Consider the following 19,863-nt stretch of genomic DNA (forward strand, 5'->3'; position numbering starts at 1 on the left):
ACGGACCGGCCTCAGCTGTGTCAGCATTGACTATCAAACCTAGCTGCGCTGTGGATCCAGGTGAGATAGAGGGTGATACTCGGATGCCGCCCCACACGGACAGGCTCACACAGGCCCCATATCACACTGACCCACAGACATCCACTTGGCCAAACATTACTGTCTCAATTATCCAGCCAGCCAGCCGACTGCAGCCAGTGGGAGATATGGGATGCACAACTTTTGTCTCGACGGGTTATAAGCCTGATCGGAGCTTTGTCTTTACTTGCCCTAATTTGGATATAGAACTACCGCTGCCTCTGGTGAATATTGTCTGGGATATGAGCATACTGTCCCTAACAGTGTACTCCACAGACTCCGCTACAAGCTGGCTATTGCTGGCTGAGAGGGCTCTACTCTCCTCGTCAATCACACACAGTTTAGGCATAGGTTGACTATTTGATCTCCCCAGGGGAATGTGCTGATTGCAAAATCTATCGGCACGCAGCAAGATTTCCCCTGAATCCTAGGGACTACACTGTCTCAGCACCTACTACCCTCAGAGAGACATACATACCCGTTTCTCCCGTAATCTGCTAGCGCCCCATTTCTCAGGTCTCTAACTAGATGTCGCACGGACATTGGGCAATTCCTCCTGAACCTTTTTATTCCTTATTGGAGTTTTACCATGGGACGCTGGCCTCAGTCTCACCACTCAGTTGTTGGCTAGCAAGTCTGCTGTTTGATCCTTCAATATATACACCCCCCCATCAACAGCTGAGAACTATATATTATAAAGACCTTTACACTAGATTCAGTGTCTCTCTATGTGTGTTCGTGGTGTTCAGGGGTACCTAGCTCCTTTCCTGTTTTATTTGTATCCTAGATGAAGGCTAGCAGCCTGAAGGACTGGGTCATATTACCTCATTCTATGTCTTGGTGTTGCCCAGCTTTAGGGTAGTTTTTCATGTCAACCCATTTATCTGCTCACAGTTTTCATAGCATAATTCAAGTATGTTAGTTATTATGTTTGTATGTTAACTCTTCTATTTCCTAACCCAACTACATGCTGAAGACTGGTGTAAAGGTGGCCACTAATGCAGTGAGAATAACTGTTAACCATGCAAAGTTTTATTTTTTTTTCTTAACACCGGTCACACTTTAACATATAAGCACCTTACATAGTACTGCGGTATTGGTAGTGCTTTTGTATTGTCTCTGGTTTTCATAGAAGTTTATGTCTTCTTAACTGTTTATCGTTACTCTATGTTTTGTTTTTTTTTTGCCAGTTAATACACTTATGCTCATACAGGATACTTCTACTTTTGGTACCTAAAATCAGGAGCATTGCCTAGCTGATATATTTTACCCATAACTGCCATTTACCCTTCAGATACAGTTAGTGGGAATCATACCTACGATTGTACTTAGCTGAAATATATCTCTCACTCATTTTATAATGTTATAACCCAATTGTCTCTTACTCCTACAGACGTTCTAGTACTGTTTAATTACTGGCTACTAGGTGTTCTGTTATGAGTCATATTTCCTAATAACTTTATAGCTTTGTGGGTCTCCAACTTTAGCTCTACTGTTAATTAAAACCATATCAGCCTGATGCCAATCCAAAAGGTTTCTCCTATGTCTTTTACTAATCTAATTTCAAACCAGTCCTACCTGTACTACCCTGACTACAGGTCTCTGGAGCAAAGTTTGGCTATCTCTATAATGCTCAGTAGACATCCTTCTGAATTAAACTAACCCATTTATAGTCTACTTCCCATCCAGTCTCACTAAGACTCCCCCTCTCCTTTCAGACAGACTTTAAGGGTCCAGTAGCTGTCTTATCCATCCCATGTCCCACCCTAGAATATATAATTTCACCTCTCAGTTGCTATAGATACTCCCGGGCTGTGCTAACTGGGAAGGCATGGCTCGGCATAACTTTTCTATTTAACAGAAGAGGAAACCAACCCATACTTAATTATATTATAAGCTCCACCGCATTGATTAGAAGGCTCCGCCCCTCCATTTCCCCCTCTTCTATCTGAGCGGCTTTTTGCCCGCTGATTTCCCCTCCCCCCCTACATATATCGGCCCAAGAGTGGCCAACACACATACTAATTCTCCACAGACTGAAGCTCTGACTCAGATATGCCATGAAGCGTTTACCATTGTGTTGTGGAGATCACTTGCCAACAATATAATATAAAATGAAGTTCTATTTCATTTCACCTGCACTTTTGTCTAGCACCATGTTAAAATATGAATATACGTAACTCTCTTATTATATGTCAATACTGTTTTGTCACCAAACTTAGATTACAGACAATGTGAGACTCTCTTTGATGTAATATTGTTCTAAAGGTGAATCTTGTTTGTTAATACTTATTTCAACTTCAATAAAAAATTTATTTACAAAAAAAAGTGAAGAAAAATAGAAAATACACATATTCACTGGACATTACAAATCCTGGACTCTTAGCCAATACTCAGTGGACTTACTTTACCTAGTATTGCATGTGAGTGAATAATTTTATGTAAATTCTATAAAAGCCATAGAATTCTATTTACCTGTAACCACTCCTTGGTCATTGAGTCTCACAGCATTATCATAAGCTCCCAGGCCCCTGTAGAGAGATTATAGTGTGAGAAATTATATTACAGTGATCGTTATGTGTGACATAGGGTTGCCAACTTTTCTTAAAGAAAATAAGGAAGACTAACGGCTAGATTTAGAGTTTTCTCGGTAACGACCCGCGTAGCTAACCCTGCCTTTTTTCTGGCCGCACCTCTAAAATAACTCTGGTATTGAGAGTCCACAGAATGGCTGCGTTAGGCTCCAAAAAAGGAGCGTAGAGCATTTTTAACGCAACTGCAACTCTCGATACCAGAGTTGCTTACGGACGCGGCCAGCCTCAAAAACGTGCTCGTGCACGATTCCCCCATAGAAAACAATGGGGCTGTTTGAGCTGAAAAAAAACCTAACACCTGCAAAAAAGCCGCGTTCAGCTCCTAACGCAGCCCCATTGTTTGCTATGGGGAAACACTTCCTACGTCTGCACCTAACACCCTAACATGTACCCCGAGTCTAAACACCCCTAACCTTACACTTATTAACCCCTATTCTGCCGCCCCCGCTATCGCTGACCCCTGCATATTATTTTTAACCCCTAATCTGCCGCTCCATAAACCGCCGCTACTTACATTATCCTTATGTACCCCTAATCTGCTGCCCCTAACACAGCCGACCCCTATATTATATTTATTAACCCCTAATCTGCCCCCCACAACGTCGCCTCCACCTGCCTACACTTATTAACCACTAATCTGCCGAGCGGACCGCACCGCTACTATAATAAAGTTATTAACCCCTAATCCGCCTCACTAACCCTATAATAAATAGTATTAACCCCTAATCTGCCCTCCCTAACATCGCCGACACCTAACTTCAATTATTAACCCCTAATCTGCCGACCGGAGCTCACCGCTATTCTAATAAATGTATTAACCCCTAAAGCTAAGTCTAACCCTAACACTAACACCCCCCCTAAATTAAATATAATTTTAATCTAACGAAATTAATTAACTCTTATTAAATAAATTATTCCTATTTAAAGCTAAATAATTACCTGTACAATAAATCCTAATATAGCTACAATATAAATTATAATTACATTGTAGCTATTTTAGGATTAATATTTATTTTACAGGCAACTTTGTAATTATTTTAACCATGTACAATAGCTATTAAATAGTTAAGAACTATTTAATAGTTACCTAGTTAAAATAATTACAAAATTACCTGTAAAATAAATCCTAACCTAAGTTACAATTAAACCTAACACTATACTATCATTAAATTAATTAAATAAAATACCTACAATTACCTACAATTAAACCTAACACTACACTATCAATAAATTAATTAAATACAATATGTACAAATAACTACAATGAAATAAACTAACTAAAGTACAAAAAATAAAAAAGAACTAAGTTACAAAAAATAAAAAAATATTTACAAACATAAGAAAAATATTACAACAATTTTAAACTAATTACACCTACTCTAAGCCCCCTAATAAAATAACAAAGACCCCCAAAATAAAAAATGCCCTACCCTATTCTAAATTACTAAAGTTCAAAGCTCTTTTACCTTACCAGCCCTGAACAGGGCCCTTTGCGGGGCATGCCCCAAGAAGTTCAGCTCTTTTGCCTGTAAAAAAAAACATACAATACCCCCCCCCAACATTACAACCCACCACCCACATACCCCTAATCTAACCCAAACCCCCCTTAAATAAACCTAAAACTAAGCCCCTGAAGATCATCCTACCTTGTCTTCACCTCACCAGGTATCACCGATCCGTCCTGGCTCCAAAATCTTCATCCAACCCAAGCGGGGGCTGGCGATCCATCATCCGGTGGCTGAAGAGGTCCAGAAGAGGCTCCAAAGTCTTCATCCTATCCGGGAAGAAGAGTAGATCCGGACCGGCAACCATCATCTTCCAAGCGGCATCTTCTATCTTCATCCGATGAGGACCGGCTCCATCCTGAAGACCTCCACCGCGGACCCATCTTCATCCGGCGACGTCCAACTGAAGAATGACGGTTCCTTTAAGGGACGTCATCCAAGATGGCGTCCCTCGAATTCCGATTGGCTGATAGGATTCTATCAGCCAATCGGAATTAAGGTAGGAATATTCTGATTGGCTGATGGAATCAGCCAATCAGAATTAAGATCAATCCGATTGGCTGATCCAATCAGCCAATCAGATTGAGCTCGCATTCTATTGGCTGATCGGAACAGCCAATAGAATGCGAGCTCAATCTGATTGGCTGATTGGATCAGCCAATCGGATTGAACTTGATTCTGATTGGCTGATTCCATCAGCCAATCAGAATATTCCTACCTTAATTCCGATTGGCTAAATAAACTTATTACCCCCTAAACCGCCGCTCCCGGACCCCGCCGCAACTATAATAAAGTTATTAACCCCTTAACCACTATAATAAATATATGAACCCCTAAACAGCCGCTCCCGGACCCCACCGCCACCTACATTATACCTATTAACCCTTAATCTGCCACCCCCTATACCGCCGCCACCTACATAAAGTTATTAACCCCTATCCTGTCGATCCCGGACCCCGCCGCAAATAAATTAATTGTTTAACCCCTAAACTGCCGCACCCGGAGCCCTCCGCCACCTTCATTACATTTATTAACCCCTATCCTGCCCCCCCTACACCGCAGCCACCTACAGTACATCGATTAACCCCTAATCTACCCCCCCTACACCGCCGCCACTATATTAAATGAATTAACCCCAAAACCTAAGTTTAACCCTAACACCCCCCTAACTTAAATATTATTTAAATTAATCTAAATAAATATTCCTATCATTAAATAAATTAATCCTATTTAAAACTAAATACTTACCTATAAAATAAACCCTAAGATAGCTACAATATAATTAATAATTACATTGTAGGTATTTTAGGATTTATATTTATTTTACTGGCAACTTTGTATTTATTTTAACTAGGTACAATAGCTATTAAATAGTTAATAACTATTTAATAGCTACCTAGTTAAAATAATTACAAAATTACCTGTAAAATAAATCCTAACCTAAATTACAAATACACCTAACACTACAGTATGAATAAATTAATTAAATAAATTAAATACAATGATCTAAAATAAAATACAATTAAATAAACTAAACTATATTACAAAAAACAAACACTAAATTACAAAAAATAAAAAAATATTACAAAAATTTAATCTAATTACACCTAATCTAAGCCCCCTAATAAAATAAAAAAGCACCCCAAAATAATAAAATTCCCTATCCTAAACTAAATTACAAAGTAATCAGCTCTTTTACCAGCCCTTAAAAGGGCTTTTTGCGGGGCATTGCCCCAAAGTAATCAGCTCTTTTACCTGTAAAAAAAAAAAAGCAATACAATACCCCCCCAACATTACAACCCACCACCCACACACCCCTACTCTAAAACCCACCTGATCCCCCCTTAAAAAAACCTAACACTACCCCATTAAAGATCACCCTACCTTGAGCCGTGTTCACCCAGCCGGGCACCACTGGTCATCCGATGGGGCAGAAGAGGACATCTGGACCGGTAGAAGTCTTCATCTGATCGGGGCAGAAGAGGTCCACCAAGCGGCAGATGTCTTCATCCAAGCGGCATCTTCTATCTTCAATCAACCGGAGCGGAGCCATCTTGAATCCAGCCGATGCGGAGCCATCCTCTTCTTCCGATGTCCTAACAGCGAATGAAGGTTCCTTTAAATGACGTCATCCAAGATGGCGTCCCTCGAATTCCGATTGGCTGATAGGATTCTATCAGCCAATCGGAATTAAGGTAGGAAAAATCCGATTGGCTGATGTAATCAGCCAATCGGATTGAAGTTCAATTCGATTGGCTGATTGGATAAGCCAATAGAATTGACGTCGCATTCTATTGGCTGATCCAATCAGCCAATCGGATTGAACTTCAATCCGATTGGCTGCCGGTCCGGATGTCCTCTTCTGCCCCATCGGATGACCAGTGGTGCCCGGCTTGGTGAAGACGGCTCAAGGTAGGGTGATCTTCAATGGGGTAGTGTTAGGTTTTTTTAAGGGGGGGTCGGGTGGTGGGTTGTAATGTTGGGGGGGTATTGTATTGCTTTTTTTTTACAGGTAAAAGAGCGGATTACTTTGGGGCAATGCCCCGCAAAAAGCCCTTTTAAGGGCTGGTAAAAGAGCTGATTACTTTTGTAATTTAGTTTAGAGTAGGGAATTTAATTTTTGGGGGGGGCTTTTTTATTTTATTAGGGGGCTTAGATTAGGTGTAATTAGATTAAAATCCTTGTAATATTTTTTTATTTTTTGTAATTTAGTGGGGGTTTTTTTGTAATATAGTTTAGTTTATTTAATTGTATTTTATTTTAGATCATTGTAGTTTATTAATTTAATTAATTTATTGATAGTGTAGTGTTAGGTGTATTTGTAACTTAGGTTAGGATTTATTTTACAGGTAATTTTGTAATTATTTAAACTAGGTAGCTATTAAATAGTTAATAACTATTTAATAGCTATTGTACCTAGTTAAAATAAATACAAAGTTGCCTGTAAAATAAAAATAAATCCTAAGATGGCTATAATGTAATTATTAGTTATATTGTAGCTATCTTAGGGTTTATTTTATAGGTAAGTATTTAGTTTTAAATAGGATTAATTTATTTAATGATAGAAATATTTTTATAGATAAATTTAAATAATATTTAAGTTAGGGGGGTGTTAGGGTTAGACTTAGGTTTTGGAGTTAATTCATTTAATATAGTGGCGGCGGTGTAGGGGGGGTAGATTAGGGGTTGATAAATGTACTGTAGGTGGCAGCGGTGTAGGGGGGGCAGGATAGGGGTTAATAAATGTAATGTAGGTGGCGGAGGGCTCCGGGTGCGGCGGTTTAGGGGTTAAACAATTAATTTATTTGCGGTGGGGTCCAGGATCGGCAGGATAGGGGTTAATAACTTTATGTAGGTGGCGGCGGTATAGGGGGCGTCAGATTAGGGGTTAATAGATATAATGTAGGTGGCGGCGTGGTCCGGGAGCGGCGGTTTAGGGGTTAATATATTTATTATATTTGCGGCGGGGTCCGGGAGTGGAGGTTTAGGGGTTAATAAGTTTATTATTGTGGCGGCGGGGTCCGGGAGTGGCGGTTTAGGGGGTAATAAGTTTATTTAGGTCCGGGGAGCAGATTAGGGGTGTTTAGACTTGGGGTACATGTTAGGGTGTTAGGTGCAGACACTTCCCATAGGAATCAATGGGATATCGGGCAGCAGCGAACATGAGCTCTCGCTGCTGTCAGACTCCCATTGATTCCTATGGGATCCGCAGCCTCCAGGGCGGCGGATTGAAAACCAGGTACGCTGGCCCGGAATAGTGGCAAGCGTACCTGGTAGGTATTTGATAACCACCAAAAGTAATCAGATTGTGCCGAACTTGCGTTCGGAACATCTGTAGTGACGTAACCATCGATCTGTGTCGGACTGAGTCCGGCGGATCGTATGTTACGTCACTAGATTCTACTTTTGCCGGGCTGTAGGGCTTAATAACTACGGCGAATCAGCTTCGCCACAAATACGCTGCGGAATTCCAGCGTATTTGTGGTTGACGGCTTGATAACTAGAGGCCTATGCGTATATGCCTTTATGATTGGCTGATGGCTGTCACATGGTACGTGTATGCATTTGAGATTGGATGATGGCTGTTACATGGTACAGGGGGAGTGGAAATAGACATATCTGTTAAAATTGTCAGAGAAAATCTACTATTCATTTGAAGTTCAGACTAAGTGCTATTGCATTGTTTTATTATCATGCATTTGTTGATTATGCAAATCTACTGTGTTGACTGGTCCTTTAAACTATCAAATATGTCAAAGTTATTAGTTAAACAAGAGCACATTATTACATTAGTTTGAATTGAGGATTTTTACATGTTGTAAAAAATAAGGGAAAAATGTTCTAAAAGTAGATAATTAAGGGGGTCTGGGAGGCTGTAAAAAGTTTGGGCAAATAGGGGAGGGTTGGCAACCCTAGTGTGACTTTAAGATGATAATCATTCCACTGTACCCTTCAGTTTTCCATCTTATTGTGTCCCTTGTTATCACACCATAACATGTGCCATATTGAGTAGCATGCTAAGTTACATAGGAGGTACAGAAGGCTGTACCTGGAGTATAGATGAGTATGTTATTAGGGTGGACAACCTCTATGGCTGTATGTCAGAATTACATTTGTTCTGAGAATCCTTCCATGGACATTTTTGGGCAGCAAGTTTAAATACAAGGCCAACTAACACTGTGTTTCTCAAAACTATTCAGTGGCAAGTGCTTCTAGAGGTATAACATGTTTCCTTAGCCCCCCTAGCCATCATGTTAAGGTAACCATGTAAGGTTTAATCAAAGTGGAGTCTTGCTAGAATCCCTATACGTAGGAGGCTACAAATGGAATTAGGAACACTCTGGCTAAGTAATGTTACTGATAGTCAGCAATATTTGTACCTAGGACTTAAAAATAAAAATAAGTATGAACAGTCTGGGTCAGAAGTGTGATATCTAGAGACAGACCCTGGCCTAGGTACAGGAGCCTTACAAAATAAAATGATGTTGTGTGATGACATGAATTCCTGCACACACAAGGCAGTGAAGGCTCTGGACAATGGTGAAACTATTGTACCACTCTGGTGAGACAGACTGACGCATACTTTAGAGAGAGGATGCCAATGAGAACAGAGATTGATTAAAAAGTTGCCCTCCTATCCAAGCCCCTCAACTGTCCAATCCCTGCCCAGCTCCACCCTCTCTTCAGCTTCACTTATTTCCTACATTGAAGTGATTCGGACCTGGTTTACTATGACTCTGCCACTGGCTCTCCCTGGCTCCCTGTTGAGAGAAATAACTGCTACTCAAAATGATAGTTACATCATGTACTTGTATTCATTATTGTACATCACAGCCTCATATTGCATTATATCCCGTTGTTCAGTTTATTGGTTTGCTATGTATGTGGTATTCTTAAATTTCATGGTCATACTTTTTTGACACTTACCCTTTAGGACATTTTAGATTTGGATAATCCCCTAGAAATATGGGTAGATATTGGTCGTACTCCTCTAATGTTGGTCTTAGTGGCCCACCTGGATTCTTGAGGCACTTTCTCAGACAAGTAAGGGATGCTAGAGATAGAAAAGAATACATCTGTTGCTGTCAGTTGCATTAACGTTTAGACATCCAAATAATAATGTTGTTGTTTTTCTTTCTCTCATTGTTTGAAATGGATCATATAACAGTATAATAATTTAGGATTCATTAATGAAATACAACAATGAAGGTTACCTATTGTTTAGCTGTACTGTATCATATGATGACCTTGATAATGACATTAAATCATTTGATGCTTACGGTTTGTAGAAGAACAGAACGTTCCATTTAAATATAGCCGGCAACAGTCAGAGGAAGGATTCAGCCAATCAATAAAATCATCCACCCACGACGAAGCTGGGATTGCTAAGTAAGAACTGCATGAGAAAAAAGTTAATAATGTGAGATCAAAGACAGAGTTTGACATGCATATAGTCAAGAAAACAACGTTTCACCGTGGCTGGAAGGCGGCAAGGTGATCCTGTTATGATAACACAACCAGAGAATTGTTTTCATAATAAGGATGCAAAGGGACATTAATTTAGGGCCAGATTACAAGTGGAGCGCTAATTAACGCTCCCGCTCGAGTGATAATTGCCCTAGAAGTAAGCTTTTTGCGCTTGTTGGGTTGCGCTCATATTATGAGTTGAAAGTAAACTGTTTTCACTCGCACACTATCCTGAAGAGCACAAAAAGCCAAACTTAGAATATCACGTGCGCATTCACATATTCCCCCATAGATGTAAATGGAGAAGAAGAAGGGGGAAAAAATACCTAACTCCCCACTCTCGTGCAAACCCGATCGCATATTCTCATGTGCGCTAACCCATCATGAAAATATGAAAACTTCATATTTCAATGTTCTTCACTTACATATTTCTACATATATCTGATTTTTGGTACAATATATATCTATACCTATATAGATGACTATATATAGGTATAGAAATATACAGATATATAAAGAAATATCTATTTAAAAATACATAGAACATATTCTGCTATGTACATAACATTGGAATGTGAAATATTTACAGTAAATATATAGGAGCATATTTCTGATTGTGCGAGCGGACATGATCCAATATAGCAGATCATGTCCGCTGCACATCGATAAATGCCGACAGCATACGCTCTCTGCATTTATCATTGTACCAGCAGTTCTTGCGAACTGCTGGTGCAATACCGCCCCCTGCAGATTCATGGCCAATCAGGGTGTCAATCAACCCAATCGTATTTGCTCGGGTTGATTTCTGACGATTTCTGTCCGGGTTATGGAGCAGCGGTCTTTAGAGCTTGATAAATATGCCCCATAGTTTAAACCTTTATTAAAAATTAATATTACATAAATATGTTTTTTTTCATGTTTTCATCTACTTAACTGCAAAGGGCTCCAATGATCTTATACATATATGTCTATATATGTGTACATATGTATTTATGTGTTTATATGTGTATATATGTCTATAAATACATATATACACATATAAATACATAGGTACACATGTATAGACATATATATATATTTATATATAATTACATATATACATACATGCATATATACATACATGCATACATACATATACATCTTTAGACATGTGACAGCAAGAAGAAAGTATACATCAATGCATTAATATTATTATTATTATTAATAATAATAATAATTTCTCACAATACCGACAGGTGGGAGTTAATACTGGGATAATACTAATGTTGTTTTTTGGGGGGTTTTTAATGGCACTGTACATGAGCATATACTGTATAAAGATTTTACAGTTACAGAAATTGGGCTGAATTGGCGTTTCTTCCATGGGAGTGTATTATGTTTTATAACAAGTTAACTATGGGGGTGGTTGCATAGCATCTAATATAAGAAATATGTGCTGATAAATTACAAATATAAAGAATCCAAAAGTAGAATCAAATGCAAGATAAACACCCTACACCTGTACCAGTAACATCCATAATTGGCTCAGTTAAAGGGACAGTCAACTTCCAAATTGTTATTGTTTAAAAAGATAGATAATCCCTTTATTAACCATTCCCCACTTTCGCACAACCAACAAAGTTATATTAATTTACTTTTTACCTCTGTGATTACTTTGTATCTAAGCCTCTGCAGACATCCTCCTTATCTATATCATTTTGGAGCAGACTATCCTTTTTAAAGAGCTGTTACCAGTGCTGGATGCTGCCATCATAAACTCCTCTAGTACGACAACTTGATACATTTGGACAGGGCTGAACTGGGAATAAAAAGCAGCACTGGAAAATGTGGAGACCAGCCCTATTTTCTGTTCACTCTGCATAATGCACACACCCCATTTGTCTCAAAGAGGATTACTGGGATACTCTTCCCCCCAATATTTTGTTTCAGAATTATATTATATTAGTACATTTTTTTTTTAAAGTTCCAGATTGTTGTTATATGCACTCTTATGTATATGTGAAAGAAAATGTCATCTACTTTCATTATTTCTTTCCCCTGTAAATGAACTATAAAAAAAATGGTAGGCTTTCCAATTCCTATTAGAAGTGCAAGTGCAAACTACAGACAGTAGTCACAGTCATTGGTTGCAAACTCTACTAATCCATTTATTTGCCTCAGCAGAGAAGAAAACCTAAATTACAGCATGGCAGTACCCACTGTTTTATGGACAGTCTGAATCAGATTTATGAAAGAGCGGATGACCCTATTAGTTGCAGGCACACTCATGTGATATTTATAAAGCTGCAGCTTCCTAAACCCTGGACTGATTTGACCAGGGTGATTGACTAGCCCTGCTTTCCCACAATTTGTTGCTTGAGAGCAGGGGGGCGATGTTGCACAAACATCCACTTGTACAGTGATAAATACAGTCAGCAAATGTTGCAGTAGCATCGCTATGGAGGGGCAGGGGGACACTAATCCGCCCGCCATAATGGCTGGCCCTGCTAATACGGATCGGTCCCCATTTTCCCACCACCACTTTGCCCAGGTTACCCACAGCTCCACCTGACCCTGCCCATGGAGCACCTCAACCTCACCCATGATACAACGGACCCTGCCCACAAACACAGTGATGGGCCTCAGACAAGTGCCCCTTATAAACAAATCCTGTAGAAGCCACTGAAATGCTGCCCTAAGGCTGAGATCCTAAATGGACAACTTCACTACCCGTGAACCTTGTCCATCCGGAGGCGGATAAATATGCCTCTATATATTTACACTTATTTTTTCAATAATTAAACAGCTAATTAAAAAAAAAATACATTTGTATATTATTTTTAGGCTAATCTTATCTTTGAATATATCACTCTGTCTGGTGTTTATTTAGGGCTAGATTACATGTGAAGCTAAAAAATGTTAGCACTATTGAGCGCTAACATTGCTCAAGTTAAATCAATTGCACTCTTATTATTGTGCTCATATTACAAGTTGAAAAGTTATATAGTTCTAGTGATAACCTCACTTACATATGGAGGTCGGATAGCGCATCAATGCTAACTAGAGATGTGCATTACTTTTTGGACAAATGCACATTCGTACCAAAAATCAGATTTTCGTTTTTGTAAACGAAAGTGAAAATCCGAATGAATGCACCGACAAAATTAAAAAAAACAAAAGAAAAATTACTGATGCAATTTGTCAGTATTTATTCATTTCCTTTAAATTACTTTTTAATTGAAATACATTAACGCACTCTGGAGAGAGCGCTAACCCTATCCTCTTCTTGCCAGGTTCCTGGCCGCGCTAACAGAAGGTTTAGCACGCTCGGCACCCAGGACATGCACTAACTTTAGTGCAGGTCCTGGGAGCCAAATGGCTACAACTCCTGTTAGTGCAGCCAGGGCTCTGGCAAGAAGAGGTTAGGGTAATTTTCTTCTGAGTGAAAAACAATGCTATTTAAACTATTTTTTATTTTATAAAGAAAAATGGTGTTGACATTGTTTTAAAGGGACATGGTATATGACAAGGTGACTAAAAAAAGTAACACACACACACACACACACATATATATATCTACACACATATATTAAATGTCAAATATAGGTTTAATGAAGCAAGGTGTATATATGTGTATAGTTATCAGACAGGCATCAGTCACTAAATGAGGTACATAAAGTAACATAAAGCTCAAAAGATCGTGTAGTGAAAGGGCAGGTTGTCAAAAAAGGATTGTGATTAGTGGCATGGTACTACAGTGATTTTAGAAGATGAAAAAATTCCTGTGAAGCACTCACCGGTTTGGATACTGAGTTGCATACTGTATCTTCTGGGTCATAGAGTTGCCATCGCACCCCGCACTGGAGCAGATACCATTAATCCCCTCTTGACTAGAGAAATTGTACCCGGATGTGGTGACAAAGTAAGTGGGCACTCCAACCTCAAAATAATCATTCAGATGATGTAAATACTGCAGGACATAAGAGTCCTAGTGGGAAACAAAAGTGTTGTAGTGGGCATAGTATAGAAGATGTTCCACTCCATGTACAGATTAACCTCATTCACTGTATATAAAAACTGTTGTATTACAAACACTTTAACCCCTTAACCCAATTGGACGTATATATATGTCATGCAGTAAGACGTTCATCATACCACATAACGATATACGTCAGAGCTGCAGGAAGCTCCAGCAGTCTCGGCTGTAAAGTTACAGCCAAGAGCTGGAGTTCCTGGACTCCAGGCAGATGCCTACATATGGAACAGAAGCACAATTGGTGCTCCAGTTCCATATAAAGGCAGATGCCAGATCGTTACAGACGATGACACTGTGTGTGCCACTGTCTGTAACGATAATGGTGCTGGCAGGAGGTGTGGAAGGGAAAGTGGGAGGCGGGTGGATGGTCAAATGGCGGAGGGGGGAGGGAGTGAGATGGGCATTACACTAAAAAAAAGAAGGAAGAGGGAGGGTTGGGGAGCTACACTATAGAAATAAGGTGGGTGGAGGAGGGCCCTAGCTAATGATACTACACTACAGCAATAATATATGTTTTTAAATATAGGTATTTATATGTACTGGCCAGTACTAAAGATGGCCACACTTAGTGGATGGGGAAGGGTTAGAGAGCTATTTGGGGTGTCAGTGTGGTGGGAGGGTTGAGGAGGATCACTACACTGCAGAACAAAATAATAAATAGAGAGTAGTGACCAGTGTGGGGTGAGGGAGGGATCAGGGGCAGGGCGGTGTCAAGTGGGAAGGTAAACTCTACACTACAGCTAATCTTAACCTTACAAGCTACCTAATTAACCCCTTCACTGCTGGTAATAATAGAAGTGTGGAGCACAACTGCATTTAGCAGCATTCTAATTGTCAAAAAATGAATGGCAAATCCCTATATGTATGCTAATTCTGAACAAAGGCGATCACAGAGAAGCTTTTACAACCATTTATGTCATGATTGCACAAGCATTATCTAAATAATTTTAGTGAGAAATCCAAAGTTTGTGAAAAAGTTAACAATTTTTTTATATGATTGCATTTGGCGGAGAAATAGTGGCATGAAATATACCAAAATGGGCCTAGATCAATACCTTGGGTGGTCTACTTAAAAAAGATAGTTTGACAGGTAAATAAAAACCCAAGACTCTATTTCTGTTTAAATGAAGTGATAGCAAAAATGCATAAACTTCTTCATTATTTTGGGCAAGTCCTTTTCTGAAATTCCCGGTAGCAAAGGGGTTAACTCACTGTACACAGGAAACCACTCTCCCTTTATGGAAGGAATAGTTCCCACTCACTATATAATAGTCATATCCTCTTTCTATATACAGGCAGTCAGATCCACAAAATACCATTTTTATGTGCACAGGCACATCTTCATAATGTATAGACATCTCCCCTAGGCATAAAGTATTACAAATTGTTTTATTCAAGTACTTTCACTTACAGTATTCAGAAATAAATATTCAGAAATAACCAAGCACTGAATGCACACAGCTTTACTCTTAGGGGCATATGTATCAATGTGCGAGCGGATATGATACGGAGTAGCGTATCATGTCCACCGCACATCGATAAATGCCGACAGCATACACTGTCGGCATCTATCATTGCACCAGCAGTTCTTGTGAACTGCTGGTGCAATGCTGCCCCCTGCAGATTCGAGGCCAATCGGCCGCTAGCGGTGGTTGTCAATCAACCCGATCATATTCGATCAGGTTGATTTCTGTCCGCTGCCTCAGAGCAGGCGGACAAGTTTGATAAATATGCCCCATAGTATTACTTTTCTTGGAAAAAATAACATATATTTACATAAATAATTATACAGCACAATTCTGAAACTACTGATTTTAAATTATAATTCTTTTAAAATTAGATTCCCATGCAATCAAAAGTGTTGCCATAAGTGGACCTTTGTTTCTCTATGTTTTTTTTCTAAGTTCCCTAAACATTAATGTCTGTTCTGGTTAAAATACAAGCTGGTTGACAACCCTGAGTTTTCCTTAAAGTTTACAAAATTAATATACATCAGTAGCTATTAACCAACTAATATAAAAGAGTGTGATTTGTTGAGACCTCAATTATAATTTTAAAGACAGAAATCTATTGAGAAGGACTTGAGAGACCAGGAAGTCAGTCATAGCCTGGCTTTTTTGACTAGGCGCTAGTGACAAATTGAAACCATTATCCGATTTATTGTCCTCACTGAGACACCGAACAATCAAATCATGCATTAACGGCTGAGGGCAGATACACTCCAGAGAGTTCTGTTGTAGTCAGAGCCTCGGGCGCCGCAACCAATCGGATAATGGTTTCAATTTGTCGCTAGCTCCTAGTCTTTTTTGTGGTAAAATGCTGACTTTGTGACAGGGTGCAGGGTGATGATGTCATAAACTAGCACTACTTGTGGAACTGTAAGGATATGAACATCAAAATGACTTTATCTAATGTCTCAGTTTTCTGTTTAATAAATGTTGTTTAAAATAATACACCAGTAGTGCGCTTGTGCATACACACACACATTCAGCCACTCAAATACAATTCTTTATACATTTTAGTTGTTATATATTGCACAGTATAATTATTCTCATATAAACATCACTCTAGGATACCTACCTGTGGTACAGAAAGCTCCTGATTTAGACCCACACGACAATGCATCATAAAAAATAACCCAGCGCAGAAGAGGAATATGAAAATAATCATCTGTTTATAGAAAATAGAATAAAATGTGTGCATTAGGTAAATCAGAGAGGAACAAGAGTTATGGAGTGTCTCATTTGGGTAGGTTAAATTAAAATTAAACTCATGCTATATTATAGGGACACTGAACCCAATTTTTTTCTTTTGTGATTCAGATAGAGCATGAAACTTTAAGCAACTTTCTAATTTACTCCTATTATCAAATGTTCTTTATTCTCTTTGTATCTTTATTTGAAATGCAAGAATGTAAGTTTAGATGCCGGCCCATTTTTGGGGAACAACCTAGGTTGTCCTTGCTGATTGGTGGATAAATTCATCCACCAATCAAAAACTGCTGTCCAGAGTTCTGAACCAAGAAAAAAGCTTAGATGCCTTCTTTTTTATATAAAGATAGCAAGAGAACGAAGAAACATTGATAATAGGAGTAAATTAGAAAGTTGCTTAAAATTGCATGTTCTATCTGAATCATGAAAGAACATTTTTGGGTTCAGTGTCCCTTTAATAATATTTGTGAAACTACATAAAAGCAATACTATTGTTCTAATCTACTATCTAATCCCCCTAATAAAATAAAAACGCCCCCAAAATAATAAAATTACCTACCCTATACTAAATTACAAATAACCCTTAAAAAGGCCTTTTGCGGGGCATTGCCCCAAAGTAATCAGCTCTTTTACCTGTAAAAAAAAATACAATACCCCCCCAACATTAAAACCCACCACACACACACCCAACCCTACTCAAAAACCTTTTGTATTGTTTAACACATAAAACAAAGACAATTCGATGTTGTTTCAAATTAGGTCTGTAATAAATATACATGAGAAAATCACAAAATCAGATATTTTTGCAATAGCATGTGAAGCCACAGCCAAAAGCCCCACCCCTGTCAGACACCCCACATTAAAAGGATAGTCTAGTCAAAATTAAACTTTCATGATTCAGTTAGATCATGCAATTTTAAGCAACTTTCTAATTTACTTCAATTATCATTTTTTCTTATTTCTCTTGCTATCTTTATTTGAAAAGCAAGAATATAAAGCTTAGTAGCTAGCCCATTTTAGGCTCAGCACCTGGGTAGTGCTTGCTGATTGGTGTCTAAATATAGCCACCATTCAGCAAGCACTACCCAGGTGCTGAACAAAAAATGGGCCGGCTCCTAAGCTTACATTGTTGCCTTTTCAAATAAAGATATCAAGAGAACAAAGAAAAAATGATAATAGGAGTAAATTAGAAAGTTGCTTAAAATTGCATGCTCTATCTGAAACGTGAAAGTTTAATTTTGACTACACTATTCCTTTAAGTCCCCTCAAAAACTGTCTAGGAATTTTTTAGGCAAAAGTTGGCAAACCTATTCCAAAATATGACACAGAGGATAAAGATACTTAGGAGCTTTCATGGCTTATGCAGATTTTTATTTTATTTGATGGAAGCTGTTAATTATGGGAAATAGTCTTAATTTACAGCAGTATTTCTCAATTCTAGTCCTCAAATACCCCTAACAGGTTAGATTTTCATGATATCTAAACTAGAGCACTGGTGACATAATCAGATGATCAATAAACATGGTGACTGAAAAAAGATGTAATACAACTCAGAGAGCGCCTATTTAAACAATTATTTAAAATTGATAATAATAAATGGTGGAACTATATATATATAAAATCTATCGGCTAGATTACGAGTTAGGCATTAGCCTTAAAAAGCAGCGTTGAGGGGTCCCAAAGCTGCTTTTTAACGCCCACTGGTATTACGAGTCTGGCAGGTACAGGTGTACCGCTCACTTTTTTTCCACGATTTTAGCATACCGCAAATCCTTTTACGTCAATTGCGTATCCTATCTTTTCTATGGGATTTTCCTAACGCCGGTATTACGATTGCTGGAAAAAGTGAGCGGTACAGCCTCTCCTGTCAAGACTCCTACCACATTTAAAAGTCAGTAGTTAAGAGTTTTATGGGCTAACGCCGTAACATAAAACTCTTAGCTAAAGTGCTAAAAAGTACACTAACACCCATAAACTACCTATTAACCCCTAAACCGAGCCCCCCCCCCACATCGCAAACACTTAAATAAAGTTTTTAACCCCTAATCTGGACATCGCCGCCACTTAAATGAATGTATTAACCCCTAAACTTCCGCACTCCCACGTCGCACACACTAGTTAAATTTTATTAACCCCTAATCTGCCGTCCCTAACATCGCAGACACCTACCTACATTTATTAACCCCAAACTGCCACCCCCAACGTTGCCGCTACTATATTAAATGTATTAACCCCTAAACCTATGTCTAACCCTAAACCTAACCCCCCTAACTTAAATATTATTTAAATAAAACTAAATAAAATTACTACAATTAAATAAATTAATCTTATTTAAAACTAAATACTTAACTATAAAATAAACCATAAGATAGCTACAATATAACTAATAATTACATTGTAGCCATCTTAGGGTTTATTTTTATTTTACAGGCAACTTTGTATTTATTTTAACTAGGTACAATAGTTATTCAATAGTTATTAACTATTTAATAACTACCTAGCTAAAATAAGTATAAACCTGTAAAATAAACCCTAACCTAAGTTACAATTACACCTAACACTACACTATAATTAAATTAAATCCCTAAATTAACTACAATTAATTACAATTAAATTAAATAAACTAAATTACGGAAAAAAAAAAACAACTAAATTACGGAAAATAAAAAAGAAATGACAATTTTTTAAACTAATTACACCTAATCTAATCCCCATAATAAAATAAAAAAGCCCCCCAAAATAATAAAATTCCCTACCCTATACTAAATTACAAATAACCCTTAAAAGGGCCTTTTGCAGGGCATTGCCCCAAAGTAATCAGCTCTTTTACCTGTAAAAAAAATATAATACCCCCCCAACATTAAAACCCACACACCCAACCCTACTCTAAAACCCACCCAATCCCCCCTTAATAAAACCTAACACTAACCCCTTGAAGATCACCCTACCTTGAGATGTCTTCACCCAGCCGGGCACAAGTGGTCCTCCAGAGG

The 19,863-nt window shown here is 38.4% G+C and overlaps 1 protein-coding gene across 1 annotated transcript in view; it reads right to left on the minus strand.

The window, feature by feature from the left end:
- NPC1L1 (NPC1 like intracellular cholesterol transporter 1) overlaps nt 1-19,863 on the minus strand; it is a 74,883-nt gene that overhangs the window by 18,034 nt on the left and 36,986 nt on the right. Inside the window, exons 11-15 of the mRNA XM_053719454.1 lie at nt 16,740-16,829; nt 13,921-14,111; nt 9,958-10,073; nt 9,605-9,731; nt 2,554-2,609 (exon numbers count right to left, since the gene is read on the minus strand). Coding sequence (XP_053575429.1) covers nt 2,554-2,609; nt 9,605-9,731; nt 9,958-10,073; nt 13,921-14,111; nt 16,740-16,829 — 580 coding nt within the window. The remainder of the gene's footprint in view (nt 1-2,553; nt 2,610-9,604; nt 9,732-9,957; nt 10,074-13,920; nt 14,112-16,739; nt 16,830-19,863) is intronic.

This window comes from Bombina bombina, chromosome 6 (genome assembly GCF_027579735.1).
Source record: "Bombina bombina isolate aBomBom1 chromosome 6, aBomBom1.pri, whole genome shotgun sequence".
NCBI classification, from domain to species: domain Eukaryota; kingdom Metazoa; phylum Chordata; class Amphibia; order Anura; family Bombinatoridae; genus Bombina; species Bombina bombina.